The sequence below is a fragment of the Osmerus mordax genome, chromosome 3 (assembly GCF_038355195.1).
Source record: "Osmerus mordax isolate fOsmMor3 chromosome 3, fOsmMor3.pri, whole genome shotgun sequence".
NCBI classification, from domain to species: domain Eukaryota; kingdom Metazoa; phylum Chordata; class Actinopteri; order Osmeriformes; family Osmeridae; genus Osmerus; species Osmerus mordax.
In genome coordinates this window covers 18,112,132-18,138,746 of record NC_090052.1, presented here as the reverse complement: position 1 = coordinate 18,138,746, position 26,615 = coordinate 18,112,132, and the positions used below count along the sequence as shown (strand labels likewise).

Here is a 26,615-nt window from a genome sequence, read left to right as displayed (position 1 = left end):
ACACGCACCCACCCACACACACACGACACACAAACAAACATGTGCGTACACACTTTCACAGTTGCGAAGAAGATTTGCCAATATGTTTATTTTGGGTCCCCTACTCCACTAGGCAGTACAGGTCTAATATATCTCTCTGACAGTGTAACAGACGCGGATCAAAATAGCAGGCTTTGTTGTTCTCCCTTTTCTTTTGCGTTTGTCCCACACAAAAAGGACCAGGAGTCATTCTGGGTTTCTCTTTGTTTAAGACAGCAACTTCATGGACTTTGTTTAAAGGATGACTGACTAACTGCTGCTGGAAGAGACCAGTAGAAGCCATGCCAGGAGGCCAGGCCACAGCCACGTTGGCATGGTCACCTGGACTTTTTTTTCCAACCGTGGACGTAGTTCACAACCTTGTTCACGTAGCTGGACGGACAGAGAGGTTTTACCTGCAGGTGGAAAACCTGATGGAGGCGTAGCCAGTACAGACGTAGGACATACTGTGTGCTTCAGCAAGTCCCATGGGAAAGCCCCTCACCAGGCGCGAGCAAACGGATGCTTCTGGAGGGTCACCAAGCCTTTGAGATGACTATCACACTGTCCTCCTCGGACATCCACTCTTAACCGCTTATCTTCTGCCTAGTGTGTTCTAGTCCCTCCCACCCCTCCTTCTCCTCCCCCCTCCCCCCCCCCCCCCCCCCCCCCCAAACTGCACTTACACTCACGCACATTCACAGGCAAGTGACTAGCCGTTTCTGTTTTGCACTTAAGCCCCTCGCACCGCCCCATCCTCGTAGCCCCAAAATGTTCACGAGAGCCAGTTTGCCACTCCCGTCAGTGCTCAGCTTCCCATCACCGCAGGTGAAGCGGCTCTTCGCTCGACATCGCGGAGCCTCAGACCTCATCCTGCGTGTCTATCGAGGTGTATCGTCGAGTTGGACTGTGCCCGCACCCCAAATATCCAACCCCAACTCAAACTGTTTGTTTTAAAAGCCCCACCTCCTGTCTCTAACCTCATGCTCAACCCCCCCCCCCACCCCCACCCCCACCCCTGCTCTTTCTCAAAGCCACCAATGCTCTCAACATACAACCTACAATAGCTGGAGGTTTTATCTATGATCCAAAACATCAATGGGTTTTGGCTCATGTACGCACATAGCAATAGCAGGACAGGAAATCACATGCACAATACGCAATATGTTGAGGCATAAGTGATTCCAACAGGCTTTATTTGAAACCCATTTTAGTGTGGTGGCATTCTGTGTAATAACCCTACTCTTAGCAACACTGTGAACCATACTCTAGATTAGGATTAGTGTCTGTCTGCACATGAGGGCAGAATCGCTGCTCTCAGCTGTGTACAACGTGGACATGTCCTGCTTCGGTTGATGTTACGTCCAAGTGTTCCCTTGAACGCTGTCCCTATTTTTCAGACAGAACCAATCGCACCAGCACAGCGGAACACACTGCCTTCAGACGCGCTCAATCGCACCAGCACAGGAAAGCAGAGAGCTATATCTCTCTACTGTCTAGTCAGGATGTCTAGTCAATGTTCGTTTCTCAAGGCCCCTGTTTCTTATGTCTGTCCCAACACCTGTGACCTTGGCTCCTGCCACTTTCCCTATCTCATAACACTACTAACTTACCCAGGGAAACACTTCTAAACAAGCATCTTCACCTCGACTCCCCCCTCCTTCCCTTATCCAGACCCTCTTCCCTCCTGTTAACCCTACACATCCATCCTATACCCCGCCCGCCCTATGTTCCGCCCCAGACTTTGGAAGCACTTAGAAGACATGAGGGAAGACAATCCTGATGACATGACAATGTCCTCGTGAGGAATGTAAAAATGGTTTTAAACAGAGAAGTCCCAGAGTTTAAGAAGCTGTACACTACAAGTGCACCGTGGGCCACACAGGTTTGATGTGTGTCACACTTTGTGGTTTAAACGCTGTTTGTCAGGCAACAGAGTGATGCTTACGTAAAAGCTCAGAGAAAGTGAGAGTAAAAAAGGACTTTGGAACTGTAAGTTCTTAACTGTTGCTTTTTTGTATTCTTGTTTTCTTTTTTTTTGCATTTGATTTGATATTGATATTGGTAAGTTAATGTTCATGTTGTGTCTTTAAAGCTTGATTGATGCTTTACCGTGTAAAACAGCTGTATGCACTTTCTGACCATCAGTGCAGTGTTAGATAGTCATGAAACTTCACTCTGATCACAGCTGCTATGTAATATTGACGGCTACAGGTTGGGAGGTGAGCCTTACTGCTGATCTGGGTCCTAGTGTACCTAGGTTGTGTGCACCATCCTAATGTTAATCTTTAGATGGTTCCTAGTTCATCTGACTTCAGGTTAGCAGTTTAGGGGCAACTTTTTCCTGCGTTATATCTAGCCACCATTTGTCTGTCTTAATGTTAACAGAAGTATTAGTTTTTCTAAGAAAAAGTATCACAGATGAATTTGGAGAGAGAAAAACACAAAACATAAACCAAAAAAAAGAAGAGAGATTTAAACAACGGTTCATACCTCAAACAACGGAATTAGCATCAGAACGAATGGGGAGTTTCCATAGCTGACATGCAAGGACTGTGGCTGTGTGTGTGTTCACTCTAAAGTTTAAGTGACACCCGTCAGGAACCTTCCTTCTCCCTCCTCAAGGTATCTGTCACTCACTGTCCCACTCCCCTGCTGTCCTTATTTTCACGACGTCTTGCGGTGTCCTCTACAACCACGTCCTCCATTTGTCTCACAGCCATCAGATGACATTCTATCAGAGTGCAATCCTTCCAGAAGATTCCTAAGACGCAGCCATTCTGGGTAGAGGCTCACTGTTGAATGTAGCTATACAGCTAGTATGGAGATTAAAGCACCAATCAAATCCATGTAAAGACCCACTAAGGTTGCACCTGTTCGTCTGGCTTATTTGTGGTCTCCTTTGTAATCATCACTTGTCACATTTTTTGGTTTGATTGTACAGATTGTTTATGACGAATGGCATATTCGAAAATGTCAACTCAACATAAAAATGTTAGACATGTAGTTCAGCAGGTACACTGTTGCAACATTTTCAATTGATTTTGGGAGCAGAGCACTGCTTCACCTCTCGTCTGTCTTTTACCTCAACTACTGTCCCCAGAAAGTTGGCTATGCAATGTGAAAGGACGTGTGTGGGGTCCCACTAATATGAATGATGGACAAGAAGCACTTATCAAACCTGCTCGACTGTCAGAATAGCCATGTTTCCTGTCTCAGCGGAACCCTCTGTTCAAAGCCTGTGAAGTCAGTGAGAGACGTGTACATGAAGCTCAACTCTCGGTCAGGTCCATCCGTGTCTCTTAAGAAAACGAAAAGACATTGTTGCATGTGCGTGTGTGTGTTTGAAAAAGGTGGTGGAGATTTTGTAAGATGTAATTCCATTGGCTGTTTCAAAACTTTGCTTGTGCTATGTGTCATTCCTTTTTGACTGTGTGCGCCACTGGATGTCTCATGCACGAGCCTCCAGTACCCATGATGCTTGGTGTCTTTCCACTGCCTAATTGTTAATAATTCCCTCACACACACAGGTACACCCAACTTTAGCACTTAATGCAATTTGGTAATATTTAGCATCCAAGTAGCTCTTATATCTATGTGCTTCTTACATAAGTGTCCCAATAAGTCTACCAGGCTTAAAGAATACGTCCAAATTCAAAGATAAACTGATAAGCTACGGCGTATCGACTTTTTATAGCTGTATCAAAAATGACTTTGGAGTTGTTAATAGGGCTTGTTAATCTCTATAAAAGGAAACAAGGATGTCTTCACTTCCCCTCATGAATTGAATCCTCAATCCCAGATTAGTGGGTGTGGCTTGGCCGCCCCGGAACAGCAGCGGAGCTGCCCGTTGGAGCCGCAGGACACACAGATAGTGCACACTAGCTTTCACTTCACAGTCACAATGGAGAGGCAGGCTGGAGGTGGCCTAACTCAGGTATACCAGAAAACATGGACCTTTTCACTTTAATAAATGATTATTGTTTAGACTCAACCATGGATCTGTCATGCTTGTTTGTTTCTGTGTTGGTGCATTCTGTGCTGCCTGTCGACTCATCCTGGGGAGGGAGGGCTGGTTCTGAGGGGGTTGCATTCAGACCGCACAGAGTTGTCAACGCCTTCTCCAGGGGCAAACATAACGTCTGCCCTCAAACTGAATATTGTGAATGGCTCACGTTTCGATTGATTTGACCGCAATTTGTTTAGGGGACATTTTCTGTTTGTGTAGATGTATGTGTCTTTGTGTGTAAGTGCACCTGCTCCTCAGCAGGTTCCCATGTTCACTTCTCATTCACACAGACATCATTGGGCTGCTTTCTCTTACCTGGTCGGTTACAGTGTTTAGGCATGCCATCTGTTCATCCTGCCATCACAAAAGCAGACACAGTCACCCAGCAAAAGTTTGCTCAAATGAAACCATCGTTTTCACAGTCATGGAAACAATCATTCAGTTGTTAGGCATTGGCTGACTTGCTGAGAACAGCAGCTGAGAGATTACAGGAGGTTGTATTTCACCATCGACATTCCCAGTCTGTTTATACTGTGTTTACAGGAGGAAAGAGAATTTGGAACTCTGGGGTCCTGGAAGGGTCAGTCCATTACAACCAAGAGACACATCCTGTACTGGCCATTGGCCTCAATTTACTCACAGAAGAATGTATACGTAATAGACATTATACAAAAAGTTAGTTGTCCTGAAGCTTGGTTCAGCGTTGATTTAACATAAACTGTTTTGCGCGAAGACATTTTTGGTTACGTCTGAGATTCTAGTTTCCTTCAAATATCAGACAAACGAGTACAAAACACACAGCCTCCGCTTAGCTCCAGCTACATTCAATGATGAGCCTCCATCCAACTGGTCTGACAGAGCAGTTTGCTTCTATCCTTCATATTTGAATGGCCAACCAGGTTAAAACCCATAGCTTAGCTGAACTGAAGCCATTAGCCTGGAGGCTGATGCATCTACTGTAGTCTCTAAGTTCTCAGGCAAGGTTACTTCTCACACCAGGAACTGAGCCAGCTCCACTGAGCCAGCTTCTTTGTTTTCTCGGTACTGTCGTCCATATAGATCCGATTTCTGGATTATCCAGTGCTGTAGACTGTACAACATATGACCAGGACTATCAGATCAATAATGCTCTTACAAACATTGGACTGCTTACATTTGAGTCCTCTTTTGACTTCCTCTGTGTAGTTTCTTTGTAATAAGATCAAACAATAACTTGCAGGGAAAAATCAACATCTCTTCAGTTTACACACACACATAAATCCGGATTTTTACTGTGATTCTTTTTTCCTCACCAGATTAGTGTAGCAGTATTCATGTAGGCGGCACAAATTTCATTTACACATTTACACATTTAGCAGACGCTCTTATCCAGAGCGACTTACAGTAAGTACAGGGACATCTCCCTGAGGCAAGTAGGGTGAAGTGCCTTGCCCAAAGACACAACGTCATTTTGCACGTCTGGGAATCGAACTGGCAACCTTCAGATTACTAGCCCGACTCCCTAACCGCTCAGCTATCTGACTCCCATGGCAAATGGCACATTAATAACAGTATTTACTCTTGTATTTAGTTAAGCTTTTTTCTGCCCTGTGGTGTCGGTTACTTACCCCATAGAAGTAATTCCACACACAACAGAACAAAAATAGCTATACAACCATGGAGTTCTAAAGGTTAACACATACAGTATATACAGTATAAAGACGTTTCTGGGTAAATAATACTGTACAGATTACTGGGTATATGAAAACATTCAAATCATTATTAGTTCCATAAAATGAAGTGCTGTTCCTGTGTCATGTACTGATGATGTGTTATGTTGATCTTTCCTGTTTGCTTACTGTGAGCGCTGAAACTTGGAGTGAACAATCCTTGAAGAAGCCAGAGTCTGTGGGGTTGTTTCTTAAGGAAAATATTTTTATGGTTGTTGCTGCTGGTCTGTTTGCAATATATTTATGTAATAAATGTGTGAATATACCTTTATGATTTACGTTTACTTAGAGCTGTAAACAAAACAACCTACTGACTGGAAATTGATATTGAAGGTCCAGGATACCGCCTCCCTAAAGACTGGAGTCATGAGTCTTACCTAACCTGCTCTGTATGTCATTGTGTTCTTCTGAACTCACTGTCACATTCATTGACAGATGTATGTCGGATAACACTACTATAATTCGATGGCTAATATAAACCAGTTATCTCACACAGGTTTTTCCATGGGTCTGTACATGTCTACTAAAGACAGGTGAACTTTGAACTCCAGTCGAAAGCTGTGCTTTCAAATTGTTGTGGGGGAGATGATGTCACAGAGGAAGCTTTTGTCTGCACCAATCCCAGTGTTTCCCCACCACCTCCTCATCACTCCTCGTCTTCTCCACGGCCAGAGTTGCCAGAAAAATATATACACATTCTACCACATACAACATTACATATATTATACATTAATTTAACAAGATTCTCTGAGAAAAGCAACTTCAGTTAGACACCATTAAGTAGTCCAAGCACATGTCGGAGCAGAGTCATTCATGCTGTGAGTCTACCATTCACACATAATAGAGTTGCATAAACACACCCTCACATTCACAGACACACACACACGCAGACACACAGGCCCCCACAGCCTCGCTCATTCAAATCAGTGTTACATAAGCATGTTAGCCTATTCTGCCGGCTCAGACTTATCCTAAACTGAACTGCTTGGGTCAGAGGAGGACAGGGGCAGAGACGGACAGGGGGAGGGGGGGGGGGGGGGGGGGGGGTTACAGTGGAACCCAACTCCATTCTCCTCCTTTTATGCATGCATCAAACACACACACATACACACAGTCTATACACACCAGAACAACACTCTCTTGTAATATTGTGCACATTCATGCATACACACACAGCTTTACATAGGTTTAGTATGAAGCCAGGAGCTTGTTCAAAAGCTGTTGGCAGAAACACAAGGATTTGAAAGAGAAAGAAACGGGGAGAAAGTGAAAAGAAACCACAGAGGAGGTGAATAAAAGAAGGTGTATTTTGGTGGCAAGTATCCAACTGAATACTAGAAGGAAAAACCCAGTCCAACAAGAAAACGAAATACTGCTGTAATCCAATTATAAGGATTCCATAGCAATTTCAAAACAGATTTCTAAAAAACTGTTTTCACTTAAACCCCTGACCTCATCTGGATTATATATTGGAAGAAAAAGAAATGAAGCCCTTTCTTATCCGTCTGCAGCCAGGATGATTGTTTCAGTAACGCCAGTGTCTCATCAACGGAATATTACACACACACACACAGTTCACCATTTTCTTAACTTCGCGCTGGTTACAATTTATTGTGTTTGTCGCCCCCTCCTGTCAGATTATATAAACAAACTGAGACAGTACTTACGTTTTAAAAGGTAGCAACAAGGAGTTAACAGAGATAGTTGATTGTAGATACACAGTGTATCTAAAACAGATTTTGGTGATAATTGCTGTTCTGCTTTACATATAAAACAACATCCTCTAAGGACAAACGTATTGGCAAAACTACTTTGATGAAAGAGTGAGGCTTTCACAGTAAAACACAAAGTTTTAATAGGTGCATTGCATTACTTTTCACTGTTTATTACAGAACAGATGAAAAGAGAGTTAACAATCATAAGCTTGTCGTTTAGATCAAGTGTCAATGCAGTTGAGGCATTTCTATTTTGTAGTCTTGTGAAAACAAATGTAGATCATTGCCTGTCATTACGTCAGTACAGGAACTGTGCAAAATTACTTTGATACATAAGTCACATAAAACAGACATTATACAGTATCATACAGTACAATGCTACAACATAAATTTCACAATATGGCAGTTTGATGAAGAAAATATGACATTTGTGCCTTGGTGGGATCATCTATGTTAAGTGTTCCTAGTAATGAGTACCTTATTCCTCAATAATGGGGCATCATACTTTTGGACATGACCCTTTCCCCTTCACCAAAGTCCCTGATAAAATGATACAACCAAGTTGTATTTCCATGTGTGACTTGGAACTTAATTAAGTAACTTAGTACTTAATTTAGTAACTTAATTTATCTGGAGGAACCATTGGATAGAACAGCTCATATCCAGAAGCCATTCTGGCTTCAAATGGAACCCTTTTTAAAGTACAAAAACCTGATATATTAACTATTAAATCCCTGGTGGGTGGGGCACAGTGCTAATAGCTCACAGAGGCTGGAGGGCCTCCTAGACTGGCAGTGTGATGGCAAGAGCTAGGTCAGAGTCAGACTCAGGGAGAGAGGGATAGAAGGAGAGAAGAGAAGGATCGACGCTGAGAAGGAGGGGGTGGAAGGACGGAGGCAACATTCCTCCTTCAGACGGCTTCCATCTTCTCCCCTTCATTATCCGATCAGGAATCAAAGCCAGCAGGTGGCAGTGAGTGACTGTGTGCCTGTGTACGACCTCTGCCTGTGTGGGCTTCTCGAACATACCGCCACACATCTGCGTACATGTGAAAATCATTGTGAAAGTATGCGTATGTTACTGCTGCTCAAACACTAATATGACAGCATCTGTTGACACAATGATACTGTACACCATAACAATGTGTGGTAGCATCGCTCGAGCGTGTATCTGGGAGCTTTCAGAGGAAGCGGAGACCTCTGACGCCACAGAGGGTCTCACTGGTTCCAGAACTTTCCCTCGGACGCGAGCCTCTCGTTGAGCTGGCAGAGCTGCCGCAGGAAGCCATCGTTGGGGCCGATCTCTCTCTTGTGGCGCACTGTGGCCACGGCAGAGCGCACGTCCATCCTGTGGCGCAGCATCAGGTAGGCGATGACCAGCGAGGGCGAGCGGCTGTAGCCCTCTCTGCAGTGGACGTACACCTTACCTGGGGAGGTGAGGCCGGAGAACAGGGGGTGAGGGGAGTGAGGGGCCGGGGCGAAGGAAGGACTATCGACGGCTTCCTTACATATACAAATACATGCATATGTACGAATTAAAACGACCTGGTCTGCTATTGAACGACTAAAGAATGACGCTAAATCCACACCACCCGGCCGAGAGGCCTGTTCCGCTCCACAGAACTCACCAAACGACAAACTCACCTTTCCCGTCTTTATGTGCCAGTGCCTTCTCTATGAAGTCAGCCCCCTCCTCAAAGTAGACGCTCAGGTCGAAGTGGTCGGTGTCACTGGCGGGCATGCCGTGGTACGCGATGCCCGTGCCAGCGTAGTACTCCGCGTTGGTATTGACGTGCATGAAGGAGACGCCCTCGGCGGCGTTCAGGATGTGGGTGATTCCCAAGCGTTTCAAGCGCATGACGTTCATCGCCACAAACCTAGGGTCAAGTCACATGACATGGGCGACAGGAAGTGGGAAGCTAGGTTAGTGACCCACTGTTGGTAAAACAACAGCTGGTTATTGATAATCCTAAATAACCTCATGTTTCTCATCAGGTGTGTGACAGCAAAGCTCTTTCGGGATGAGGATTCATCGGGGTCTGTGAGACTGGAGCCGGAACAATAGAAAAACGAAAAGGAGGGAAGTGTTCACTGGCCAGGCTGCGCATTACACTAAAATAAGTAGGCTTCTGTTCGAGGCTAGACAGGACCTCTTGGGACTAAGATACCTGAAATAGCCACTAGTTCAGAGCAGCAGGCTGACTTCTTTCCTGCATGGCCCATCTCCACATCCCCACAAGCTTCTCCTCTCACTCCGAGACAACAGAAGGGACTGTCCTCCATCTATTATTCATGATGTCTAAGGGGAGAATCTGAATAGCAGCGATAACAGCCTGAATGTGAACATGGCGATTGGACAGGCATGAGTCACACAATCCCCTGGCTGCTGTTATGTAACTTCTTCGGTGCCCTCAAGGCAGATGCTTTTTGGTGTGCCCAGATTATTTTCCGTCATTTAGTTCAAATTTGGGGTTTAAAGTCCTTGGGTGATTACACAATACAAATATTAATTGAGGACTTGGTTATGTAAAATGTGTACTGATTTTCTCAGAAGATCATGAGAGCGTATGTCCCTGTGCAGATTTACACTGTTAGCTGATCTAGGATTTTTTCAAATATATCTGTTATTGCATTATTATACCTCATCTATTAGCACATCACCCCCCCCCCCCCCCCCACCCCCACGCACACACACACAACTGCTATGCATTGTTATTGTTGCAAAATTCATAACTAGCTAAGCTATTAAATTATATCATTTAATGGATATGGTTGAATGTAATGTGCATTAATAATGTATTTCCTATCGTGTTAATATTGTGTTCATCATATCTGTTGAGAGGAGCTTCTCCTATAGTATGTCCATAAATACAGTAATTGTGAACAGAAAACTGCATTAATAATGTACCTTCCCATACCTATCAAGAAACAAGGACATTAAAAATCAACTCACGCGTTTCCGACGTAAATCCTGGGGAACACTTCGTTGAAATGATGTGATGGCAAGCTGTAGTAACCACTCCCGTTTGCCAATAGGTCATTCAACTGCTGTACGGATACTTCAAAATCTGTCATGTCGATTTGCCTGGTAACCGTATGGGTAAACGATCGGCTGCGTATTTTCTTCATGTCAAACGTGGCGGCTAAGGGTCAGTTTACAACCGGCTGTTGAAGTTGAATATGGAATCCAAAACCGCAAGTCCATTCGCGTCCCACCACCTCTCAGCGTGCGGTGGTTGAGTGGTATTGGGGGTGTGACCAGCACAGGAGACTACTGTCTAATTTGTTCCCTGAATCATGTAGTGTGCAGTTTTTACTCGTGTTATCTATGGATATTATATTGCAAAGGAAAGGACAACAATTAAGTATTTAGAGCACACTGGTGACAGTTATTTTTAGCTGATCTTCGCCTCATGAGGATGTCCTTCTAAATCACCTTTACCAACTTGGTTGAAATGGTGACACTGGGTCACAGAGGTCCAATTCCCTTTCTCTGGGACCCGTCGGAGTTGTGAGCGATATTTTAAATCCACTCTTATTTATGTATTTTACTACTTCACAAGTTTGTATTGTACATCTTTTGACTACTGTGGAGTCACTTTTCTTTTTTTACTTGCCCAGAACAGACACTAACCTTGGTGTCCAAGTACACTTTCCAGCACAAATCGCACAAAAGGCCTTTAATATTCATGCAAGAAAGATTTTTTATTGATGATTTTGAGAAATAACAACCATGTCCGCTTTTTACGATAGATGACGTGAAGATATCAAATATATTCAATACATTTAAAATATATAGGCTAATTAAGTAAATACATTTAAAAAATGTAATTATTTGAATACTAACTGGGGCTGAGTTTTCAGAAGACATTACAAAACGTTTAAACATTTAGACAAGTAAACAGGAAAGGTTTAAATTATTGATTTCCATTTTGAGGCCTATAACAAAGACCATGCAGGCAAAGGGCATAAAGTGGGCCTAAAACTGCCACAGACCAAATTGTGCAAAGCCCTGGCAGTTAAGGATTGTGACATCATAACTAGACTAGACACTTCCAATCAACCTTTGGGGATTAATCACATGATTCGTTGCTTTAACCCGCTCATCGCATTATGGCTCTCAAAACTAAAATGGGCTCCTTTTTTCTCCTTTTTCAGCAAGCTTCAGGTCGTATTTTAGCAGCTCGGCAACGGAGGACTTTCAGGAAACTGTCGATCTTGTGGGAGTCCCTGCGGAAGCAGGACATGAGGAAGTTGAAGTTAACGAGGCGGGAGGTCTTGTCCTGGCCAACATCTCCTCCATTGAAGGGGAGGGCAGAGATGAGCTGGGAGGAGGGTCCCATCTACATCGGATAAAGCACAAAATAGAATTATAAGAGCGGAATAACAATTATCAGACACTCTCTTTTCTGTCTCTTTTTGTCTCTCTATGTCTTTCTTTGTCTTCCTCCCTCTCTCTCTCTCTCTCTCTCTCTCTCTTAAATTCTCCCTCTTACACACACGCATACATACAATCACAAACATACATGAACAGTTCCACACACCTTGTTGACCAGTATGTCCAGTCCATCTCCCAGGCTCTGGGTGTGGTCCTGCAGTTCCCTGAGCTTGCTGTGGATGGCGCTAGCGGCTGGGTGTGGCAGGTTGGGCGCCTCAGAGGACAGTTGAAAAAGTGGGCTGGACCAGGCTTGTAGCAGGGAACGAATCAGAGACAGCAGCTCGTTCTCCTGGGAAGGGAAACGCAAAGGTTGTATCTCATAAGGCTTAGGATCTGGGCGGACTGGCAAAAGGCAAAACCAACTATTGGTGTCTGAGGTGTGAGATAAGCAAGGGCCAGGTCATATCTAAAGCAGAAAGAGAGCAAGAGAGAGAGAAGAAGCGCTTCACTGACCGTCACTCTCAGAGTCTGCTGCTTGTCATTGGGCGTCTGAAGAGATGAGGTGTGACACATTGAGGGGCGTGGCATCAACATTCTGCCCATGGGGGGGAAGTGAGAGTCCTGGAAGAGAGAAGGAAAGGGAGAGAAAAAGAGGGAGTAAGTCTTAGCTTGACTTGTGTAAAATATAGTACAGAGCAATGGACCATATCACAAAAATACTGATTACACACACACACATATGATCAAATATATATATTTTTTCTTTTTTGTGAAGCTCATATGACACCTGCATTCACATGCTAGTGAGTGGTTATTACTTACCAGGTCACTCATGAGGGAGGTGCTGAGGGAGTGGAGCTTGTCAGAGCGTTGAGCAGCTCTCTCCAGCAGGTCGTTCAGACCGATGGCTTGACAGGAGACCACCATGCACAGGACTGGAGAAGAGAGGGAGAGAGAGAGGTGGAGGCGTGAGAGGGTAAAGAGGATTGGGACGGTGACAATAAACACACCGGCAGAAGCGATCAAGAAGGGAGAAGTGAAGTGAGGGTGATGACGCGAGTAAAGAGTGAGAGGGGTGATAAAGATAGGAGAAAGACAGAATTAGGGAGAAGGCATCTTGAAAATGGGTGTTAGAGGTTAGAGTTCTCAGCGAGTCCGTATAAAACCCACCAAGATCAAACGAACACTCGCTGAAAAAAACCCATATTAAACAAGAAACATCAGACTTCCCACTCACCTGCTAGGTGGAGTCTGGTACCGATGGATTTTTTCTGAGCCATTTTCGTTTCTTCTTGTCTTCCCTCGTTCTGTTTCTCCTGCCCTTTGTCTTTCTCTCCATCCTCTCTCCGTTATATAGTGTCCTTGTGTTTCCCGTATGGATATGCATTCGTTGGCCGAGTGTGGACTGATTGTTTGGAACTGGTTTTCGCCTGCTGTGATGAAAAACATTGTGAGGGGGGCTTGGGTTCTCATCAATACTTAGAGGCAGGGCCATTCAGGTGGAGAGGGTTAGGAAGCAGGTGAGGATGAACGCTCAAGCCAAACGGTCTCCCATTGGAGAGAAGGTCAATCAGATTGATGATTACAAACATTGATTCATCGCAGAAGATGTGACGTGCGTCACATTGTCTTGTAGGCCGTTCGTTCGTTTCTCCACGGTGTCCTGACGTGGCCTCTGGTACGCGGTGGCACTCCTGTTCCATCCGAAGGTGTACGTCATCTGTTGTTTGAGGAGACTGTCTGTCGGGGAAGTTTAATTGGGTTTGTTACTCCAGTTGCTTCTTCGGAAATGTCCAGAACACTTTCAAGACAATTTCGATTAAAATATCTGATCATTTATCTCCAATCAGCCCCTTTATAAACCTCATTTCAGGAAAATGTACTTTTTTAATGTTCCAGCTTTCCTGGCTTCCTTATGTCCGTTGGCCCTCATCATTGGTAAGGTCAGGTTGCCTGCCTGGGAGAGGAAATATTTTGGGTTGTCGAAAGAGGCTGTACTCCAAATAACAAGATGGAGATGTTTCTCCTCTGAGCTGGGTCACTGGTCTTCGACCAGTCTAGCAAGGTTTAGCTGACCTCTATGTACTTAAATGGGGGAACATTGTTCATCTTGGCCCTAACCTTCCAGGCAACACCAGACTAGATGCTTGTAAACCAGGGCTGTCCAACCTTGCTGCTGGAGAGCTACTTTTCCTGTAGGCTTTCCTTCCAATCCCAGTTGTAACTGACCCAATTCAGCTTGTCAACCATCCTATTATTAGAATAATTTGTGTTAAAATAGAGCTGGAGCGAAAACATACAGATTTACATTTACATTTAGTCATTTAGCAGACGCTCTTATCCAGAGCGACTTACAGTAAGTACAGGGACATTCCCCCGAGGCAAGTAAGGTGAAGTGCCTTGCCCAAGGACACAACGTCATTTGACACGGCCGGGAATCGAACCAGCGACCTTCGGACTACAAGCCCGACTTCCTCACGGAGTCAGATAACTCACCATAGGGTTGGACAGCTATGATGTAAACACACTTACATTTACATTTTACATTTAGTCATTTAGCAGACGCTCTTATCCAGAGCGACTTACAGTAAGTACAGGGACATTCCCCCGAGGCAAGTAGGGTGAAGTGCCTTGCCCAAGGACACAACGTCAGTTGGCATGACCGGGAATCGAACTGGCAACCTTCAGATTACTAGCCCGATTCCCTCACCGCTCAGCCACCTGACTCCACTTGGGCAATATAATATATTCCAGTCCTTCTGGAAACACCTTAAATAGATTGCTGTGTAATCAGAGCTCTACACAACAGTTCCATCCCACTATTTACACATCCTGTGGGGGATCAATGAAACCAACCTGTCAATCACTGAGTGACTGTAAGCCATACAGGACAGAAGCCATATACTGTGTGTTGTACCCAAACCACCAAGGTTGTGCTTGTCTCGCTGCTGACACACCACGCTAAGTCAATTGTTGCAACCATTCATGTTTATGGTCAAAATATTCAGTCAAATCTTTTGCTAATAGCTGTTTAATACCTGCTCCAGCCAGCAGAGGGCGGATCAGTTCTCACATGTTTCATGTAACTGCAGTTGAGTGCAATTGCAGTTTACTCTGGGGTCTTCAGTCCGTATGAAATGGTCTCTGGTTTCTATGAACAACCATAATACACACTAACCCCCCACACCCAACAAGACCAACCACTTGAAATGAATGTAAGATTGAGATCAGGAAGTTTGAAACCATTGCTTCTTAGAATTAATATAAAAAAACATGTTTGTGTGCATGTCATGATTTTCATGCGTACCCTGTGTATTATATGCAGGCTGTAAATGTGTGTGTAGGTGTGAGTGTGTGTCTTTGTTTAGGGGATAAACATGACACGGACCCGCAGCACATCTACACTATTGTAGATAACATGAGTGGCACAGCTACTCTCACCATATGGACATTTACCCTATAGATTACCCGACAGCCTTTGCTCTGAGGGCAATCCACCAACTTCCTCATTTCACTACGTCTCTTCACTCCACCTCCAACTCGCATAGATACATACACTCTCGTCCTCCACCATGTGACCTACACAGGACTTTTAACATACACTAACTTCCTTCTCCTCTAAGGTTTCACTCCAACACAGTCTTGTTCCTCCCCTTCTGCTTCCCTTTCTCCATATTCCAACCCTTGGTAAAATTATGTTGTTTTTAATCATTTAAGTACTGCAAGTCTTTCCAAGGGCCATCAGGCTTCTGAATGGACATTGAGATGGACATTGATTCACCTCACACTAGTCACTTTACACACTGTCACTTTCAGATACTGGTTGCACTATCAGCAATATTGCACTTCTCTTGTCTTAGGCTAAAATAGGTTTATAAGGTTAGTATTACATTTTACAATTAGCAGACGCTATTATCCAGAGCGATTTACAGTAAGTACAGGGACATTCCCCCGAGGCAAGTAGGGTGAAGTGCCTTGCCCAAGGACACAACGTCATTTGACACAGCCGGGAATCGAACCAGCGACCTTCTGATTACTAGCCCGATTCTCTAACCGCTCAGCCACCTGACTAGTATAGGTTGGTATGTGTATTAGAGGTTTAGTATATTGTATAGAATATTATATATTATCTGTATATTTAGGAGGTTTACTTATTTAGCATTGATGTAATCTATGTTCTGTGTACTTATATGTCATATTAGGCCAGGTTGCCTTGCATTGTCTTGTCCTAAGAATTTCAGTGCCCAGTCTGACCTTGTGTTGTTCTGTGGATCTGACAATAAAAGACTTGAACTTGTGTGTGTGTGTGTGTGTGGTGGTGGTGGTGGTGGTGGTGGTGGGGGGGTTGCATGTGTGTGTGTGCTCTGGTGCTCAAGAGTGTTTTTGGCTTTTCTGATCTTACGAAAACCAGGGAAAAGACAAAGGAAGAAGAAAAAGGACAGGAAGAGACAGAGAACAAAAAAAGAGGACGCTTGAATAAAGAGATTTGAATGTTTTGTAAGGTGTGGCCCTACCAGCACCCAACACACACAGAAAATTAATGTCCACTTGACATACTCTTATAACTAAATAGCTCTTTGTCACCTATGGTTTGTGATTGAATTTAACGACAGGGAAACCCTCTATGTTTCTCTTTACCATTTTCTTCTCCACTCTTTCACTCATAGCTTCCATTCCTTTGTGTTGTGCTTTTAATAAATACAAATCATTTTCCGCTTTTTTCTGCTTCCCTTACCCAACTCCACACTATGTTGTTGGCAGAGTAACAATAGCTCCCTTTCCACACTTTATATGATTGTGTCCATCCCCCCCACACACACACACACTCGCTTTCTCTCTCCTTCTCTGTGTTGGGGGATGTGAGGCCTCCTCCCACTTGGCCCCCTTCCCTGCGCGGAGAGAAGGTATGCCTTTGCATTTCTTTCACTTTTGCGTAAAGGACATTCTTCCTCCCTCCTCTGGGCCTCTCTATACATTACTTTGCAAAACGGGCACGTAAGCATGCACGTGCATGTGCACTTGCGCGCGCGCACGTAGAAACACACACACACACACCGTACGCACACACATGTAGTCTCACACACGTACTACACGCCCCTTCAGTCCATAGGATTGAAACCTCCATTCACCATACAACACCACATTTAAGGAACCCAAGCCCCCCTTCTACTGTTTTCGGGATCTGCAATTCCTCGACTGACTCTACCCCTTACAGGACCAAGATCACACATAGTTTGGGTAGGAAATTTTATATTAGGCTGTGTTTATCATCAAATCGGGTCCGTAGTCAGGTTCAATACCCAGCATTGGTTTTAGGACATACTGTTCTTTTCGGATTTCGGAATGGTCTCATAGCTTGTTTTTGCATGTCAAAGTCAAGCCTGCCTCTCTTTCATGTTTTACCATTGGAAGCTAAAAAAATATTTAAGCAAGATCAGTGTAAAAACAAATTTTACTTCCACGGAGCTAGTTAAACTCGTCTCGTTGTGTTTTAAATATTCTATGGGGCTTTCCAGTACTTAGCCTAATACGAATTTCAAAAACAGAAAAAAGTTTGTTTTTATGCAAAGCTTACGGTAGGTTTTACATGTAGGCCCATTACGTTTAAATTAGCCGTTTGCTTTTAGTGTTCCATTATAAATTCCTGCAACAATTTTAAGTTGTGACTAAATTAAACTGGAGAGGTGAATTTTCTGTTGGCCTACTTGTTTTTACAATGGATTGTAACATCTACTATATTAGTTACCAGAACAATATGAGGGGTTGGGGAAATGTAGGGGGCCTCGTATGCACTCTGCACAATTACGTTAACAAATCTTGAATTGCACCAACGATTCTAAAGTTTTAAGTTTGTCTCATCTCACTGAGACTTAATACATTAGCATAGCACGTTTGAGTTGGAAATGTTGATTTTTAGAGTCTGACCCTAATTCAGCGAATGGTGTTTAGACCAACGTCACCTGATTGACAAGACTGCATTTCCCAGAGTGCTTGAGTTGTAAACCACCTACTATTGGGTTACAGGTGTGACCGTGAGGAAGGGTCGGGTCAAGCATTAACTAAAGAATTTAGTAATTTCAGCACGGTGACCAGGTAGGAGTGTAAACCTATGCAATAACCCGTTACAACATCAAAACTAGGCTGTTTGGGTCGTTTTTTCTTTTATCAATAGTTTTTATTAGCCGTAAAGTTTTTAAACATTGCAGTGAAGTTTTAAATGAAGTGAAAAACATCCGTTTGTTTATTATATAGTTGCCCATGTAAGCGCATCAGGCCTATCTGGTGTGCCTGTAAAAGGGAATTATTGTTAATGACTGATATAGGCATTGGCTAGCATGGTCCCAAAATAGGAATACGGCTAGTATTTAAATGTATTGTGTGTTGTAATGCCTAAATGTCTGCATTTTGTGTTGTAAGATTGCTTCATAGCCTCTTGCAGTAAGCTATAGTGACATTGCGCAACTTTAGCATGCTTGGACAAAGATGACTTGGGCTTCAAAACCATTATCTACCTAGTCACTTATCTCTATTTTAAAACCTCTCTGATTTTGACTAGTGTCAGCATTCCTGAACGGATTTTAATCAATGAAATCCGTTCAATTCTCGGAATGATATGCTCTGACCCGCGTGGTCCGAGCATTAACGGTTTTCCAGTGTTCCATTGACAGCACATTCCGCAATACCTTCTAAATTGATTAGAACCAAATTTGGGGGTTTCTGATGCTTCAACTGCGACAGAATGCCGCAATGAACGGGTGACCTTACGCAGTAGTGAATGTCAGTAAAGTAATGGTAGTGCGCTAAGTATCCAGTAGGGGGCAGAATTCCATAGATCCTGTCGGGCCGTATTTTTCATCTTGCGCTTCTCAGACGATGTCAGCTTTTTAGTTCATAGCATTGTCGGATTGCGCCATTTTGTAATAGTTACGGGGGGTTACTAATTTCCGTGCCATACGCAGACAGTTGAGTGAGTTGAGCCAAGATGAAATCCAGTGTACTTGAATGTAATGCATTTTTTTTTCTCCATTGACCTCTTCTACCACTTACTCCATGGGTTCATTTACTTTGACCCCCCCAACAAGTCTTTCCAGTGGATTTATGTTCCCTCTGAACTTTGTCTGGGTCACTGCCCCCACCCCACCCTACCCCCTTATGTACACATGTGTTCTGCCATCTCACATTCTCCCCTCCCCTCTCTCCCCTCCCACCCTCGACTTACTGTGACTCTCCTCCCACTAACACACTCTCTCTCTCTCTCTCTCTCTCTGGCACTCAGGCGTACGTTTTGCAGAGACACACGCACACAACAGCACTACAGCCATGTCGGACTCCGAGACCGCCGCCACCCCCGCCGAGTCCCCCGTCCCTGCAGCCTGCGCTGCCATCAAGGCAGACCTGGACAAGTGGTAGGTGGAGGTGTGGGGGGGGTGTGTGTGTGGAGCGTGGCCGCCATCTCCATGCAAACTGACTACTGTCAGGATGCCTTGCACTGGCTCCAAATGTGGCCGAGGCAAGACCGCCACTGGCGCTGTGTTTCTGTACGTTCTGTGCCCTGTGACTCCAGGTGTTTGCATGTCGTTGTTTCCCAGTGGGGTGAGGTCTGGAGTGTTCCCCCAGCTCTCTCTCGTACGTTGGAAAAGGTTGTGTATCTTGATGGGGTCGGATGGTGGGAGCGCCACTGTGTTCGTGCTAAGATGGAGAAGGCGGCTCGTTATGTGTCACGATGTTGGGGCAGCGGTACATTGTCGTGAGGCTTAATCCAATTTGGCATTTTGGTGGGGTACCTAATGAAGGGGGTCGGGGGCAAGGGGTTAAAATCGGAACCTTTTCTTCATGCCTGATTGAAAGAAAAATAATTTTGCGACGCCATAACCCCGCCCCCCTCCTATTCTCTGTAGGCTTGCTGTGTCAACAGCGATGAGTGTGAGTGAGGGAGCGCTAACTCGACTCTCCATTGTCTTCAACCTGTGCGTGTACTACCCCCCCCCCCCCACCACCTCCTCATAGGATTAGCAGGGTTAGGTTGTTGTGGGTTTTATCTCTGTACAGTAACTGGGAACTAGGAAGGCCCGTGTGTTGAAGAGGGCTCAATGACAAGGCAATGTCAAAGCGGAGCTCGATGTGTGACGTAACGCACGCGCTGTCCCCCTCTGCAGTTTTGGACTTGCCAGTGTCCTAAAGTGCCTGTACCTATGTACGCTGGCTTTTGTATCATATATCAAGCCTGTTCCTCTGAACCATGACAAGGTTAGGGCCTGGTAGTTTGTTGGCTGCAGAGGCCTGATAAGGCCCTACACAGCCTGACCCCTGGGCGTGAGAGGGCAGATAAGGGCTTCAGGCCTGGCGTTTGTGTTGGAAGTTTCACAAGTGCCACATTATATTTGTCAGGCATAATTGTGTTAGGATGTCTTGATTGGAATGCTTGTTGAACTTGGATTTATAAGCTATGCCACATAGTCAAGATTTGTTGACGCCAGTTCAGTGCTGATTGAGGTCTCAAGATTCTTTGGCGTAGGCTACTAAGCACACACTCTGCATGGCCATTTGGACTTTGATACCTGCAGGCTATAGGATACCTCTTGTACTATGTCCAAGGGCATGTGTGGTGAATCTTTGTGAAACTTGTTAAAGTTTGAACACATGACACTTTGGTCAATGCCACACAGGACAGTGTGCACCTCTCCTGAGGGCCCTTAAGTGGTGCAATGGAATCTTTTTCCAAGGCACTTACAAAAATGTATGAGATGGCTCATTCCATATACCAGGTGCCTTTATCCAAAGTGACTTGCGGTCTTTGAGCCCATGTCCTTGATGTCACATGGCCCATTCATGTTCCTCCACCCTCTCCCCTAGTTGGGCCACCATGTGTAACTCTAAAGCCACATGGTCCTTGAGGTTGTCATTGAGGGCCTGTATGGTGAGACATGCCTGGCCTTCCCTTAATGTGACTGGCTGACCTGCTGAAGCCAGCGTAGAGACGGCTGACTCGGAGTAATGTATACCAGTGCAGTGTATTTATAGCCTCCCGCTCTTAAATAGTCATGCATGGGCGACTGTGTATGTACAGGATACCATGACATGTTCCAAGACATAGATCATGTTGCAGCTGAATTTGAAACCTGTTCTTGACAGCCAAGTAAGCAGCTTCACATGGAGCAGGGCAGAACTGGGGGCAGCCATCTTGTCTCTCTGGTCGGCTGCTTTTCGGAAGAGGAAGTAGCATAAAAAATGTCTTCATGGCTTCATGTCCGTGTTCTCTTGTATTTCCCATGATTATGGTATAAAATGATCCCAGAGTTGATCCTTGTACTAGGGTCTTAGTAAAACAATGGTGTAGATATGTAAAGTTTTCAAGGTGACCTTGATCATGCTATTGCTCTTTCATGTTTGGGGCCTGCTCAACACATGTTCACCTTTATTACAAGTTCAAAGGTTGGTGGTATGGCAACTCAGATTGCCTGACTTCACCATTGGCTCGATAATATGGTTGTGTAGCCTTAGCCCGCTCATAACAGGCTAATGTAAAGATTACACATGTCAATGTGTGACTTGGACTGTTAACTGTGTCTGTAAATATTAACCATGTATGTCCCAGAACCCCCTCATATCTGTAGCCTTTCGATGTTCAGGAATTTTCAAACTACCTTTTGAGCTAGTCTCTGGGAACTTGAGGACACACTTGCCTATGTGCACACATACAGACATCCACCCATGTGTTTACTAGAAGACAGGCCCCTGGCTCGTATTCAGGCATGCATGTGCTTGCTCTGTTTTGCGGAAACCCTTCTGCGGAATGCTTGTTGGGTCTCCACTTTCAAGCCCCCAAGGTACGTTACCACAAACTAGATAAGCAACTCCAGACCTGAAACCAAAAATACTTCATTCCAAGTTTAGTTTTCCATTGCGTTGTTGTTACTGAGGAGATCCTTTGTGCAACAGAAACTGTGTTCCGGTCATTGTAGGGTACATGACGTGACATGCAAGATTAACTGTTGGGGGCTATGGGGTTGCGTTAACTAGGCCTTTGGTTGAAGGGACTCCAGCCATTCACTGCCAGTTGTAGCATCAGTTGCCCTCTTCTGCTAACCACTGCTCAGTTCTCAAGTCAGCACTACCTCTGTCCCAGGACGGTTAGTGACAAAGACCACAGTCCTTTTTAGACTCTCCTCTGGACTAGAATGCTGCTCACCCACCACCTGTGAGTAATCCATTATGTATGGGTTTGGCAGGGGATTTGCCTTAACTCGTTAATAATTTAGCCTTCCTTTCCTGATTGGTTTCTGGCTCCACCAGCATTGGTGGTCAGTCAGTTCCATACAGACCTGCCAACTAGGTTTAGCTAGCTACCATTGTTTTTTTCTTCATGTTTTTACAGATCATTTAGGAGCTTTGATTTTGGTTATGATATACGTGCATACACACCCTTGAGGGCTTATGATATATCCTCCCTCTGCTTTTAACATGTTCAGGGAAGCCCTGTAATGCTTACTGCAGCAATGGCGGCTGTCCTCACACAACCCTTCTGAATGCTGTTTCCCATGTCGTGTTGCGGGACAATGCTGCAATCAGGTCTCTTCATTTGACAGCTTCGGGTTGCCTTGTATCCAGCTGCTTTCTTATTTGCAGATTAAAGCTGATCCAAGATGCTAACTTGTAGAATCTCATTCAGAGGATCTCCCCTGCTCTTTCGCTCTAGTACTCATTGTGTGTTTTAATTGGTCTTTTGTGTGAGACAGGGGTGGGTTTGTTCTGAGTTGCGTAATGAAGCCTAATTGGTTGATCCAAGTTCTAGGCTCCAGTGCGACGCTGGTGAGGACACACGGTTTAGGTTCTGTGGAGTGGAAGAATGCAGTCAGTATACCACCCGTGATTCCAATCTGCCCTTCCCTCCCTCAATTCCAGTTCAATGTCATTTGATTATTAAAATGGCTGCCGGTTTTGCGTTTACTTCTGCGGTTCCACCCACCCCCCTCCTATCCCAAAGGTACAGTCCAGCCATATCTAGTCTGAAGCTCTGTGGGCTGACTCAGTCTTCTCCCCCCAGTCAAAACAGGGGTGGTGCAGGGCTTTGGTTGGATTATTTGTACGCAGCGCTTCAGCATGCTGCTCTGATGTTGGGTCATCACTGCTGTGTTTGCACGTACGCACACACGCAGGGACACACTGGTCCTCTCACCCCCATCCCAACCGATTCGGTCGGGATGGCATAAACCACTTTAATCTGTAGAGACCAGCTGTGTACATTACATCACAGGCAGCCTAGTGACTGTAGAGGAGGGGTGGAGAACCCTGGAAATGCCCCCAGAGCTACGTGCGTTGGTCGGTGGGCGGGGGATAAGCTGAGGTCATGATCCCCTCACATCCCTTCTTTGGTTTCTCCCCTCCTTGTCTACCTGCAATGATATATTTTGCATTGTCACATAATCAGTTATTGTCACGGATGGGGTTAAGCTGCACCCACCACCAACTCCACTCTCCCCCCTCGCTCTCTTTCGCCCCATCACTCTAATGTGCTCTGGCAGTGTCTGCCTCTGTTCGGTGCTGCCGAGTGCCCGAAATAATCCACCGGCCTCCTTGTTGCCTGTATCTAGTGACCGCTTATTCTGTCAGCACCCTTCACCTCTGTCAGGGAGGTCTGGCGGGCCAAGGCATGCAGGTCTGTCATCCAGTTGTTGCTGCAGGCTCCTCCTCAAGCGCTTTGTGCCTGAATCCAGAACGCGCGCTAGTGATGCTTGGCCCTCCGAATGTAGCTTAGCCCCTCGTTGGTTGGCAGATACAGGGGGGGCAAACCCATTGCTGAGTCGAGAATTTTAATATGGGTATTTCTCTCTTTCTTTCCTCGCAGTGTGAGTGACCATGGCGGGGAGGGCTGTAAGGATCTGATGGAGGCATTCGCAGCCTGTGTGAAGAGTGCTGCAGAGGCGTCGTGAGGAGAGGAGCTCGACTCGGAAATGTGAGTTTCTCCGTTTTCGACCTCATTGGCTGAAACCGGTATGACCTCGGTAACTAGGATCAGAAGACTTTTATCAGAATCAGAATAGTGTTTAATCGCCAAGTGGTCACAAACAAGGAATTTACTTTGGTGGGCAGGTGCATATAGTAAACATGATGAAAAGTTTGTAATATAACTCTTAAGTATTGGTTCTGATGAGTAATGGTAGTTGTATATGGGCCATGGGAATGACGTTGGAGGTACGCAGCTACATTATGTTCTTGTAATGCCACACTCCGGAAAACTCCACTGTACTATATAGGCTAGTGGAATGTGGCTTGGCCAGGGTACAAACCAGCCTTGGGCTAAACAACCCAGTGGTGTGCCAGTATCTCTAGCCATGCTAAGCCTGCAGACTTGTGTAAGCTAATATTCATTATGACCTAACCTTTTTCTTTTTGTCTCCTTGTTCTGTTGTCCAAGCTTGACCTCTCTCTTTCTCTTCATCCTTCCCTTTCTCTTCTTTTTTTGCCATCTAGGTCCACTGCACTGAGTCCTCCACGTTTCCCAGCATTCCCTTCTGCACAACGGCACTGGACTGAACGATGATTGGGGGCGGGGTTCCGGTTCAAGATGGCAGAAACCACATTTGTCTCCTCCCCCCTATGTTAAGGCTTAAATGGTGCGTCCTGAATTGCCCCCCCCCCCATCCCCCCTTGCTCTCCCCCCCCCCCCCTGTGGTTATTTACATCAATTTGTAGACAAGTCCAGAGTCTCTGGGTTTTATGTAAATTGTCCACCTGAGATGCATACATTTAAATGGAATAAAGATTACGAGAAACTGATTTAAGAAGGCGACTCTTTTTGTTTCATCTTTCATCCGACAGCTCCTTGCTCAAACCTCCAAACACTTTGCTTGTTTTAATTGCTCCACCTGTCGTTTGTTTTGTCGTTTTTCCACTGACCTCTGACAGGCTCAACAAAGCTCATGTACACTTGTGTGATTATTTGGGAGCCTATATTGGTAACTTTTACTGGACAGTGAGACTGGTTTACCTTAATCCAGACCCATTAGAACATGGGAATATAATGCATTTTGTTAATGGATTTACTGGCCCAGTGGGGTGGAGATTAACCTTTTAATCTGACTAATGCTCCTTGTTCACGCCACTGTTTGAGTAATGAGAAGATGATTGCTCTAAATACCATGTTCTTTGACCCTCCTGACTATTTAGAGTTTGTCCCTCATGTCCCCTTTGTCGTTTGTCTATTTAAATTCACACTGGAAGATGTGCAAGGTCTACTGCCGCTGCTGAGAAGGGACGTTCCAGTGTGGGGGGTCAAGGGGGTGTCTGGCTGTGCTCCTAGCCTACACACACAGGCACCTTTACACACTAGCGGGGAATCAAACTGGGAGTCAGGTGGCTGAGCGGTGAGGGAATCGGGCTAGTAATCTGAAGGTTGCCAGTTCGATTCCCGGCCGTGTCAATTGACGTTGTGTCCTTGGGCAAGCCACTTCACCCTACTTGCCTCGGGGGGGAATGTCCCTGTACTTACTGTAAGTCGCTCTGGATAAGAGCGTCTGCTAAATGACTAGATGTAGATGTAAACTACAGGGTTAATCTTGTGGTGAAGGGCTGTGGTCAAAAAGTGAGTATGCGCCACCTGTGGTGAGCGCAGATTGGCTATAGACAGCTGACTGGAGAGAAGTCTGCATGTACAGATTGTGAGTGAGTCACATTGAGAAACACGGTACACCAAATCCAGAATTGCTGCCTAAAGCGGAAGCTTTGGAAGTGGAAAAGGAGAAGAGGGTTCTGTGTTTGTGTTTAACTGAAAAGCTACCCATGTGACCCCCCCCCCCCCTCAACAAAAAAGAGACCCACTCTTGGGTCCTCAATCTGCACATGCTCTCTCTAACCTCACAGGACCTAAAGAACATCAGTGTGGTGCTAAATCAGATGCCTGTGTGTAAATGTGCTGAGGAAGGAGGAGATATTTTGGTTTTTGTCTGGAGTTACTCAGAAGGTCTTAAGGGATAGTGCCTGTTGGGAATTCTTTAGGAGAGAAGAGAGAAGGGAGTGAGTGTGCTTAAGGAGGGGGGCGGGGGGGGGGGAGACCTGGGTGACCCTGCACGTTGAGAAGGCTCAAGTAGTATTCTTCTTGATCTGTTGTTGTTGCTGTATGTGATTAACCCTAACCCTACGTTAGGGTTAAGGTTAATCACATATTCAACATCATATTTTCTCAGGTAGTGAGAATGAGCATAAGTAAGCTACATATGCTCATTCTCACTATCTGACTCCTAGTGTGTGTGAATGGAACTGTACGTTTTGAGACTCTGGGTTATTGAGGTCACACACGCCTACATTTAGAATGTCATGTAGGATGCCTTCGTGATTCGTCATGTGACAGACATTCACCTATTTTGCTAAATATATTTCCACGTGATCACTTACATCCTCATGAAAAACCCTTTTGAAACATTTTTTTGTCCACCACTATGTTATAGCCAGAGTACCACCTAAAAGCCAAGCAGAATCTGTCACAGACACTGGATTCAATTATCAACCTGCATGATACGTTGTGAGAACTGAGAAGTGTGTTCATGTGTTAAATGTGCGAGGGCGCTTCAGCAGGAAGCCATGGGTATATACTGACACTCTGTGGACAGAAAAGGAACTGCACTACGTTGTGTTCACACATTACGTGAATCATACATTCTACAGCTGTGGAAATTAATCAAAATGGGGCAACATAATTTTGTGTACTGAGTTTAAGCAACATGTGGCAACTCACATATTTTGTACATGTAACAATGAACACATGGAATTGTAGAAGTGAATGGGGTGGGG

The 26,615-nt window shown here is 45.0% G+C and overlaps 2 protein-coding genes and 2 long non-coding RNA genes across 5 annotated transcripts; 2 read left to right on the top strand and 2 right to left on the bottom strand.

The window, feature by feature from the left end:
• On the top strand, positions 1–6,001 carry LOC136940397 (uncharacterized). The gene is made up of 2 exons (XR_010876388.1): positions 1–4,065; positions 4,102–6,001. It is a non-coding gene; the product is annotated as an uncharacterized lncRNA (long non-coding RNA).
• A 1,538-nt stretch (positions 6,002–7,539) lies between these two features.
• LOC136940396 (dual specificity protein phosphatase 3-like) lies at positions 7,540–10,579 on the bottom strand. The gene is made up of 3 exons (XM_067232526.1): positions 10,404–10,579; positions 9,095–9,327; positions 7,540–8,877 (listed from the first exon to the last, which is right to left on the bottom strand). The coding sequence occupies exons 1-3, from the start codon at positions 10,577–10,579 to the stop codon at positions 8,669–8,671; spliced, it is 618 nt and encodes a 205-aa protein (XP_067088627.1). The 3' UTR covers positions 7,540–8,668.
• A 1,025-nt stretch (positions 10,580–11,604) lies between these two features.
• On the bottom strand, positions 11,605–13,108 carry prl (prolactin). The gene is made up of 5 exons (XM_067232669.1): positions 13,066–13,108; positions 12,651–12,763; positions 12,342–12,449; positions 11,995–12,177; positions 11,605–11,793 (listed from the first exon to the last, which is right to left on the bottom strand). The coding sequence occupies exons 1-5, from the start codon at positions 13,106–13,108 to the stop codon at positions 11,605–11,607; spliced, it is 636 nt and encodes a 211-aa protein (XP_067088770.1).
• Positions 13,109–16,938: 3,830 nt separating this feature from the next.
• Positions 16,939–24,605, top strand: LOC136940492 (uncharacterized). 2 transcript variants are annotated; one of them, XR_010876394.1, is made up of 4 exons: positions 16,939–17,066; positions 19,105–19,234; positions 23,674–23,781; positions 24,300–24,605. It is a non-coding gene; the product is annotated as an uncharacterized lncRNA (long non-coding RNA). The 2 variants fall into 2 exon arrangements; XR_010876395.1 differs by lacking the exon at positions 16,939–17,066 and adding an exon at positions 17,904–17,921.
• Positions 24,606–26,615: the final 2,010 nt, after the last annotated feature.

Coding starts and splice junctions, on each gene's coding strand:
- LOC136940396 (XM_067232526.1), bottom strand. CDS start 10,579: ATGAAGAAAATACGCAGCCGATCGTTTACCCATACGGTTACCAGGCAA. Junction 9,328..10,403: donor AGGATTTACGTCGGAAACGC/GTGAGTTGATTT, acceptor ACTTGACCCTAG/GTTTGTGGCGATGAACGTCA. Junction 8,878..9,094: donor GGCACATAAAGACGGGAAAG/GTGAGTTTGTCG, acceptor TCACCTCCCCAG/GTAAGGTGTACGTCCACTGC.
- prl (XM_067232669.1), bottom strand. CDS start 13,108: ATGGCTCAGAAAAAATCCATCGGTACCAGACTCCACCTAGCAG. Junction 12,764..13,065: donor TACCAGACTCCACCTAGCAG/GTGAGTGGGAAG, acceptor TCTCTTCTCCAG/TCCTGTGCATGGTGGTCTCC. Junction 12,450..12,650: donor CCTCCCTCATGAGTGACCTG/GTAAGTAATAAC, acceptor TCTCTCTTCCAG/GACTCTCACTTCCCCCCCAT.